This window comes from Scylla paramamosain, chromosome 43 (genome assembly GCF_035594125.1).
Source record: "Scylla paramamosain isolate STU-SP2022 chromosome 43, ASM3559412v1, whole genome shotgun sequence".
Lineage (NCBI taxonomy): Eukaryota > Metazoa > Arthropoda > Malacostraca > Decapoda > Portunidae > Scylla > Scylla paramamosain.
Genome location: NC_087193.1, coordinates 8872610 through 8882283, shown reverse-complemented (window position 1 = coordinate 8882283; position 9674 = coordinate 8872610). Strand labels below are relative to the sequence as shown.

At 48.1% G+C, this 9674-nt stretch overlaps 1 protein-coding gene across 1 annotated transcript in view; it reads right to left on the bottom strand.

The window, feature by feature from the left end:
* LOC135093585 (uncharacterized) overlaps positions 1–7536 on the bottom strand; it is a 136799-nt gene extending 129263 nt beyond the window's left edge. The window contains exon 1 of the mRNA XM_063992977.1: positions 7494–7536. Within this exon, the coding sequence (XP_063849047.1) occupies positions 7494–7536 (43 nt within the window). The remainder of the gene's footprint in view (positions 1–7493) is intronic.
* Positions 7537–9674: the final 2138 nt, after the last annotated feature.

Genomic DNA, 9674 nt, shown 5'->3' with positions numbered 1-9674 from the left:
CTCGTGTGTGTGTGTGTCTGTGTGTGTGTGTGTGTGTGTGTGTGTGTGTTTAGTTAAGTCAAGGTGTGTAAGTAATTTATCAGCTGTAATAATGTTACCTGCTTGTAGGAAAAAGAGAACAATTATTTATTTATTTATTCTTATTATTATTTCTATTCCTTTTTTTCGTTTTCCCCTTTTCGTCATGTTCTGCTACTACTACTACTACTACTACTACTACTACTACTACTACTACTACTACTACTACTACTACTACTACTACTACTACTACTACTACTACTACTACTACTGCTACTACTACTACTACTACTACTACTACTACTACTACTACTACTACTACTACTACTACTACTACTACTACCACCACCACCATCACAACCACAGCATCACCATTCCAAAAAGTTTAGCACATCAAGGTCTGAATAACCACATCCCGCCATCTCCCCTTCTCCTGATCCATTCCCTCCCTATTTCCCTTCGCTCCGTATCTCCTGGTGTTCCCGTAACGCCCTCGCAGCGCCGCTAATGGCCTGTCTGCTCCCAGTGGTGTCAGAGGCGAGGCGCGTCACTCCGGGATGTCAGGAATCTGCTCTGATCGCCACCGTTACGGATTCATAATAAAAATTGTGTTCTTAGTCGTTTATTTATTTATTTTACTGTTTTTTTTTTTAGACGTGACTGGCTGATGACACAAAAACATGGAAGAACTGTGTAAAAAAATGTCTCGTAAGGTTAAGATGTAAAGATTGCCGCTTCTGTGGATTGTAAAATAAAAGGAAGGTTTTTAAAAAGGAGGCTCATTTGATTCCTGCGATGTTCCGATGCTCTTTTGTCTATATTTTGTTTTCGTAGGTGTTGTTGTTTTTTTTATGTTTGTTTAAGATTTTTTTTTTTATGATTTTCTCTTTCACCTTGTGTGGTTGTTAGCTAGTGTGTGAACGAGTGAATGAGCGAGACTTGTGTGAGGCATGAATACGTGTATGAGTGAACGAGCTAGGCTTCAGTCATAAGTGTTAAGTGGAAGTGCGCGGCCTGGCGCCGGGAGATCACCTACCTCCAGCCTTCTGTTCACACCTTCTGTGAATAAACACCTGCACTGTTACCTGCGTTTCCTGTGCCCCTGCTGGTCAAGAGTCGAACATGGCGCAGTGAGTAGGATCAGGACAAGGCTGCAGTGGGTACGGCGCAGAATGGAGAAGCAGTTGGAGGCGCTGGCTGCCCTGCTAGCGCGACAGTCGGAGCAGAGTCAGGCTCTGCTAGCGCGACAGTCGGAGCAGAGTCAGGCTCGCGAGGAGCGTTTAACCCAGCTGCTGGAGAGAGTGGGGACACAAGCTCCCAGTCGCACCACGGCGAGCAATGAAGGCGAAACCACAGCCCGCAGCACGTCTACCCAGGGCGCGAGGTTCCCGACGTCCGCCACCATCATTCCTCACTTAACGGCGTCAGCATCTTTACGTGAGTTCGACACGTGGCGCCATAAGTTTGAAGGATACGTAACCCTCGCCAGGATAGACTGTCTCTCCCTGGCTGAGCAGAGGGCGGCACTCGCTGCTGTCCTAGACGACGAGTGGACCCGTACACTTCGCTACGGGATAAGCTTACCGAGAGACGCGGAGTTAAGAACCATCCTCGATGCAATGTGTGAGTACCTGCGAAGCCAGCGCAACATCATCATGGATAGAAGAGACTTCTACTCCCGCGTGCAAGAAACGCAAGAAGGTTTTGACGACTTTTTATGTGCTGTAAAGGAAATCGCCAATTTCTGTGACTTTTGCGACCAGTGCATAAACCATCAGCTGCGTGACAGAATTGTCGTTGGGACACGAGACGAAGTGGCTCTGAAACGCATGCTGGAAAACAAGAAACTCACCCTTGAAAACGCCATAGATATTTGCAGAGCATCAGAGAGCGCTAACCAGTGTAGTGCAGTACTAAGGGGCGGCTCTCACTCTTCGAGCCATGGTGTGAACGCTGTCTCGAACTACAGGAAGGGCAGTTTCGGGGGCTCAAGCCCCACGGGCTGTTATCGTTGTGGCAAAGATTGTCGCAGGGACAAAAGGGGATGCCAGGCAATAGATAAAGTGTGTCGTAACTGCGGGAAAAGAGGGCATTTTGCGAGTGTATGTCAGCAGACAGTGAGGAAACGACGAGGAGCTTCGAGGAGTTCCTCAACTGTCTCTCCTCATCGCGGTGCAGGCCCGAGGCGGGGAGCCAGTGCCAGTGTATACCAGCTCTTATCAGGCGTATACACAAAGACGGTGACGGCACGACCTGCGCCCCAGGTGCTCATTACCGCCACACATCCCGCTGGAAGAGACAAGATTACGTGGACTCCTGACTCTGGGGCCGAAACGACCGTTATTGGCCTCGACACGGCAACACTCCTTGGAATCCCGCCCTCCAGCTTGGCGCCCGCTGATGGTGATGGACTTTATGCTGCCGGTAATCACCCCCTCACCTGTGTAGGAACTTTCTCGTCGCACTTGCAACTGGGCGACAGGGAAGCTGAGACTGTTGTGAGCGTGGTGAAGGAGGTGAAGGGGGCGCTGCTTAGCTGGTACGATTCCATCGCTCTCGGAATCCTCCCCGAAGATTTTCCGGCTCAAATCCGACCGCTACGCAGGGAAGAACAGCACACCGGCAACAGCTCCATCAAGTACCCGACCGCCTCGCAGCCACCTCTATCTACGCCCACAGAAGTGATCAGCTGGCCTCATTCCTACGACCCAACGCCACAGCAGCGTGCGGGGCACGCTGCTGCTGTGATCAAGGCCTTTCCCAGCGTCTTCGAAGCAAAGGAAGGTTTACGTGCAATGGCTGGTGGATCCATGGCCATCGAGTTGACAGACGACGCTCGACCCTTCGCCGTAACAGCATCTCGTACAATCCCTTACAATTGGCGTGAAGAAAGTTAAGGCAATCTCTGACTTCCCACGACCACAGCACATCACCGACTTACGATCATTCATGGGTCTTACAAACCAGCTTGGAAGCTTTTCTCCTGCTGTGGCTGCAGCTGCACAACCCCTCAGAGATCTCTTACGCCCGAAGAACAGTTGGTGCTGGTCTCCTAACCATGAAGAGGCGTTTGAGAAGGTGAAACAGTGTCTCGTCAGCCCACCTGTCTTGGCATACTTCGACCCATCATTACCAACGATGCTACAGACTGACGCCTCAAGGATGCACGGATTTGGATTCGTTCTCCTGCAGAAGCACAGTGACCAGTGGAAGATGGTGCAATGCGGGTCAAGATTTGTTACAGACACAGAGAGCCGCTATGCAGTAATAGAGTTGGAAATGGCTGCAATCGTCTGGGCAGTCAGGAAATGTGGCACCTACCTGAAAGGACTCCCTCACTTCGATCTAGTGCTCGACCACCGCCCGCTGATACCTCTCCTCAATAGCAAGTTGTTGGGAGAAATAGAGAACCTGCGGCTGCAGCGCATGAGGGAGAAGCTTGCTCAGTATTCTTTCACAGCAAGCTGGCAAAAGGGATCGACACACTGTGTGCCCGACGCCCTCTCACGTGCTCCAGTACAGGACCCAGTGGAGGAAGAGGATGCTGCTACTTCTGGTGACCTCGACCCTCTCCACTCAGCGGTCATCTCAGCGTTATCTGCCACCAATGAGGACGGCGTCCGCTTAGCACCACTCAGGATCAGACTGTGGAAATGGTACGTGCCGCAGCAGCAAGAGACGGGGAGTACTGCTTGCTCAAGAACGTCATCATCGAGGGCTTCCCTGATCATTGCCACGACCTCGATCACCGCTTGCGTACGTACTGGCCGGTGCGCAGTCTGCTGGCCGTAGACGACGACCTGGTGGTTTACGGGCCGAGGCTTCTTATTCCTCACAGCCTCCGCCGAGAAACACTAGAGCGACTCCATGACAGTCATCAGGGGATGGAGCGCGCAAGCGACGGGCCCGACAAACGGTGTACTGGCCTGGTATGGACAGAGACGTTGAGAACGTCGTTTCTGGATGCTCACTATGCCGTCCACTCCTACCAAGCCAAGCCAACGAACCTCTCTGGCAGGACACGGACACACCCAGCAGGGTGTTTGAGTCAGTTTCTGCAGACTACTTCCACGCAGCAGGCCGTACATACCTCGTGTATGTAGATCGCTTGTCTGGGTGGCCTCACGTGTCTGCATGCTCACGTCCAGCATCGGCTGATCAGCTCGTTCGTGTCCTTCGGGGTGTGTTCGCCGACACGGGCGTGCCTGTTCTCCTGAGGACTGACGGTGGACCGCAGTTCACTTCTTCATCGGTACGGCGCTTCCTGGCTCGATGGGGGTGGAGCATCGTGTATCTTCACCTCATTATCCACGCTCCAATGGTCACGCCGAGGCAGCGGTCAAGTCCGTGAAGAAGCTGATCCTCACGACCACACAGCAGGGACACCTGGACGAGGATGCGTTCGCTCGCGGGTTGCTGGAACTGCGCAACACTCCGAGGGCGGAAGGGCGATCACCAGCACAAGTCCTCTTCGGTCATCCTATGAGGTCCTGTGTCCCGGCTCATCATCGCTCATACGCTCAGCAGTGGCAGCGCGCTGCTGATGAGTGCGACGCCAAGGCAGAGCGACTGAGGAAGAAAGCGAAACTTCGCCACGACGCGTCCGCCCGTACTCTTCCTCTCCTGCACCTCGGTGGCCACGTCGACGTTCAAGATCACACGACAGGCCTCTGGGATCGCCTGGGTGTCATCGTGGCTGTTGGGCGAAGGAGAGACTACCTCATCAAGATGGGCAGCGGTCGCGTGATGTGGCGTAATAGAAGACACCTACGCCCACACAGACCTCTTGCTCCCCTTCCTGTCGAGCAGCACACCGCTCATGGCGGTGCAGCGCTTCAGCATCAGGGTCACGAGGAACACCACCATCCCGGCAGCCCGGAGCATCAGGGTAACGGGGTACACCGTGGCCGAGAGCAACCAGAGCGTCGAAGCAGCCGACAGCGTAGGGAGCCGAGACGACTGCAGGTGCGGTGGCACCGTAGCACCTACGATTAGTCGTACGTGTTCATTGTACGCTGTGTTTGTTTTGTGTATATGTACCGTGTTTTCTGTACTTCAATCATTGTAACTTTGTTTCATGTGTTACGGTAGCCATAACAAAGATAAGGAATCTTCCTTATGTCTCGGGGGAGGTGTGTGGTTGTTAGCTAGTGTGTGAACGAGTGAATGAGCGAGACTTGTGTGAGGCATGAATACGTGTATGAGTGAACGAGCTAGGCTTCAGTCATAAGTGTTAAGTGGAAGTGCGCGGCCTGGCGCCGGGAGATCACCTACCTCCAGCCTTCTGTTCACACCTTCTGTGAATAAACACCTGCACTGTTACCTGCGTTTCCTGTGCCCCTGCTGGTCAAGAGTCAGAACACACCTGTTTCTTGTTTTCTTAATCTTGGAATGCGTGTGTTTGTGTTGCTGTCATTTTCCTTGTTGTTTCGAGGTTTTTTTGTCTGTATCATGTCTGTCTGTCTATCTTTCTGGTGAGAATTTGTGTGCCTGCATATGTTCATGTTTGTCTCGTCAACTTTTATTCATTATTGTTTTTCCTCTGGACTGTTTTGTTTGTATTGGTGTTTTCTATTTTATTCTTCGTCGTATTTTGTTTCCTGTATTTCATCTTCTGTTCTTTTTCTACGATTTCTTTCATCCTCTCCTGCCACTTCATTTTTATATATCATCCCTTTCTGTTTTTTTTTTCTTTCTTTCCTTTCCACGTCAGTTCCATGTTTTGTTCAGGCGTGTCAGTATTGTGCGGCATGAAATTATTGCATGCCTGTCTATACATATTTTTTTAACACATTTCATTACAGCCACGTATGCCAGCTGATATTTCTGTTTTGATAATACTGTCATGACATACACACGAGCGTGGCTTTGTATTCTTTTTCCTTTGTTTTTTGTATTTCAGTATGCCAGTTTTCTGCTGAACGTTCCATCTGTGTGAAATACTCTGAGGCATTTTTGTTAATTGGCATTTATATTTGCAAAGGATTCCCGCCCTTCAGCACCCCTCCCTCGCTCTTTTGCTTCACTCAGGCCTGATAGGGAGACTGCCTGGCCATTGCATCAGGAGCTGTCTATGGGAACGGCTGACAAACACACTGATATTTTTTTGGCAACACGACTGTACTTTTTTCTTTGTTGATCCCAGTGACATGTTTGGCTGCCTGGTTTGTTGTGGTAGCAGTGGTGGTGGTGGTAATGGTAGTAGTGGTGGTAGAAGTGGTAGAGGTTTAAATTGGCTTAATTGGAAAGTGAATTGCCTTGTATGTATGTAGCGAAAAATGGGAAGATAACTGTGTGTGTGTGTGTGTGTGTGTGTGTGTGTGTGTGTGTGTGTGTGTGTGTGTGTGTGTGTGTGTGTGTGTGTGTGTGTGTGTGTGTGCGCGCGCGCAGGTGGGGCAAAAGAGCGAGGCGTGCAGGCTCTCTGGTGGCGATGTAATCCAATATTTTTCTCGTATATTTTTTTCAGAATTATCAGTTTTCGATAGCGTTGAGGGTTGACTACAATCGTGGCCACGCCGCTGCACAAGTTTATTGTATTGTTTGGTTTCTGTCTCTGCTCTGCATGGGGAATGTTTTGGTTGTTAGAGCTTGCCTGACCTGGTATTTAAAGCCACACACACACACACACACACACACACACACACACACACACACACACACACACACACACACACACACACACACACACACACACACACACACACACACACACACACACACAGTTGTACAATAAAATGAGTAAAAGTGATTTTCAGAGAGAGAGAGAGAGAGAGAGAGAGAGAGAGAGAGAGAGAGAGAGAGAGAGAGAGAGAGAGATGCTAATAGTAAGAAAAGGTATTATGTGAGAACAACACCAGTATCAGTTCACCTTTACCTACACCTGACAAGTGCAGGTGTGTACACTGACACAATAACACACCTGCCGCCTTGCTACTGTGATTTTATTTATTGTACTATCCATTCCTCAGTAGTCATATTTCTAATGATGGCTCGCTCACATCTTCGTTAATAGTGTTTTTAACTTTTTTTTTCTTATTCAGTTAGTCTAATCTCATATGAAGGTAGTTTGTCAGCTTATTTATTTATTTATTTATTTATTTATTTATTTTTCTATAGCACTAACTTGGATTGTTGCATTTCCAGTTTATTTTCTCCCCTACTGTCTTTTTTTAGGTTCCTTCATAACCACTTTACCTGATAGCACCCTTTCCTTCCCTATTTCCTCCCTTACTTGTCCACATCCCTTCAAAACCCCTCTTTTCCACTCTCCATTGTCATTTTTTTCTCTCCCTATTTACTCTGACTCATGATCTGCGCCCACGTATCCCTTGCAAACCTCCTCCCCTGCCGCATCCTGCCACACCCTTTTATCCCTTTCATATGCACCTCCAGTCCCCGTGGCATTAGTAACAGCACGACCCTAAAGTGCCCCCTTGTTTATTTTCATTAATCAGCATAATTACTGTTTTATTTACCCTCGGGAGGACCGTCATGCAGGGCGAGGGCTGCCCAGATCATGTTACCAGAGAGAGAGAGAGAGAGAGAGAGAGAGAGAGAGAGAGAGAGAGAGATTGGTGAGTGTTCTGTTGTTCATCATAGCGAGCGGTTTCTAGACTAGGTACACACACACACACACACACACACACACACACATATACACACATACACACACAGCTGTCAGTCCCTCAATAAGCACTAACAGTATGTACGTATGTAGGAAGAGCGAGCAGAGCATGTTCCACTTCGGGCTTCTCTCATGCTCCACTGAATATGAATCCCATGGCCCCGCTGATGCTCCGACAACTGATGAAGCGTCGACGAAGCACTGATGGACGGCCAGTGAAGCTCCCCAGCCACCCATCCCATACCCCGCTACCCTCGCTTTCCATCTCTCCTTTTTTTGCACCTACTTTTATTTGTTTATTCATATATTTGTTTTTTTTTATTCACTATCTGACATGTTTACCGTGGTGTAGATGTATGGATCTCTCTCTCTCTCTCTCTCTCTCTCTCTCTCTCTCTCTCTCTCTCTCTCTCTCTCTCTCTCTCTCTCTCTCTCTCTCTCTCTCTCTCTCTCTCTCTCTCTGAAAATATTCTCGATCTACTCTCGTCTCTTGAAATAAAAAAATAAAAAAAGAGAAGGGGGAAAAATTAAATAAAAACATACGGCACTTCAGCTGGACACACGGAAGGCTTTGATTTTTGGGGTTCTCTGGAAGGGGAAACACACACACACACACACACACACACACACACACACACACACACACACACACACACACACACACACACACACACACACACACACACACACACACACACACACACACACACACACACACACACACACACACACACACACAATTTCTTTTGAAAAACCCAGCTGAAACAAAACGATCACTTCATACCAGAGAGAGAGAGAGAGAGAGAGAGAGAGAGAGAGAGAGAGAGAGAGAGAGAGAGAGAGAGAGAGAGAGAGAGAGAGAGAGAGAGAGAGAGAGAGAATATCAACCAAACATCACCAAACATCCCATAGGTAATCACGCCCTATACATTTAACCCATCACCCCATAAATCCTCTTTTTAAATCCCATTCTGCCGCATCAATCTAACTTTTTGAGGGGCGTGTTAATCCTTCCATTGTAGAGTATCAGTTTGCCTCATCCCCGACAATCCCCGCCGAAGGAAGGAAGGATCACTGAAGAAATTAATCAGTGAGGTGGTTAAGGATATTGGTAAGATGATAGAGATATGGATTCTAGTGACCTAATTTCCTTGTGTGTGTGTGTGTGTGTGTGTGTGTGTGTGTGTGTGTGTGTGTGTGTGTGTGTGTGTGTGTCGTCATTCCTCCACCTCTGTTAGTTATTCGCATATTTTCTTCGTTCATTTTTCATCACTTTTTTTTTTTTTGTCTTAACTTTCCTTTTATACGTAGTGGCGATTTTTTTCCTCTCCTCTTTGCGTTGGGAGGGAGAGAAGCAAGGGAGGGAGAGACAAGATTGGTTTTCTGGGAAGGGGAGGAATAGAAGGCACGTGGAGACGAAAAGGCGTGACGGGAAAAGAGAAGGAAATTAAGAAAGAAAAACAAGAGAAAGGAGGAGAAACTTAAGTAATAAATCATGAAAGTGATGACGTAAGCGAAGAAATTAGGGAAAGGAGAAAAATTTAGGAAAAAGAAGCTAATATTAATGTCAGGATGGAAGGAAGCTTTAGAGAGAGAGAGAGAGAGAGAGAGAGAGAGAGAGAGAGAGAGAGAGAGAGAGAGAGAGAGAGAGAGAGATTAATTTTCAGTAGTCCCGCCCCATAAATGTTTCTCCCTCAAGTGATTATGCTGAGAAGGGTGTTCACTTTTTATATAGACGTGTGTGTGTGTGTGTGTGTGTGTGTGTGTGTGTGTGTGTGTGTGTGTGTGTGTGTGTGTGTGTGTGTGTGTGTGTGTGTGTGTGTGTGTGTGTGTGACTGGGAGTGAAACCTATTTACACATCAGGACAATACATCATCATCAGCAACAACAACAACAACAACAACAACAACAACAACAACAACAACAACAACAACAACAACAACAACAACAACAACAACAAGGGAAACACTCACACAATGATGAAATGTTGCGGAAATTGCCCATAATTCATTAAAAAAAAATAAACACGCAT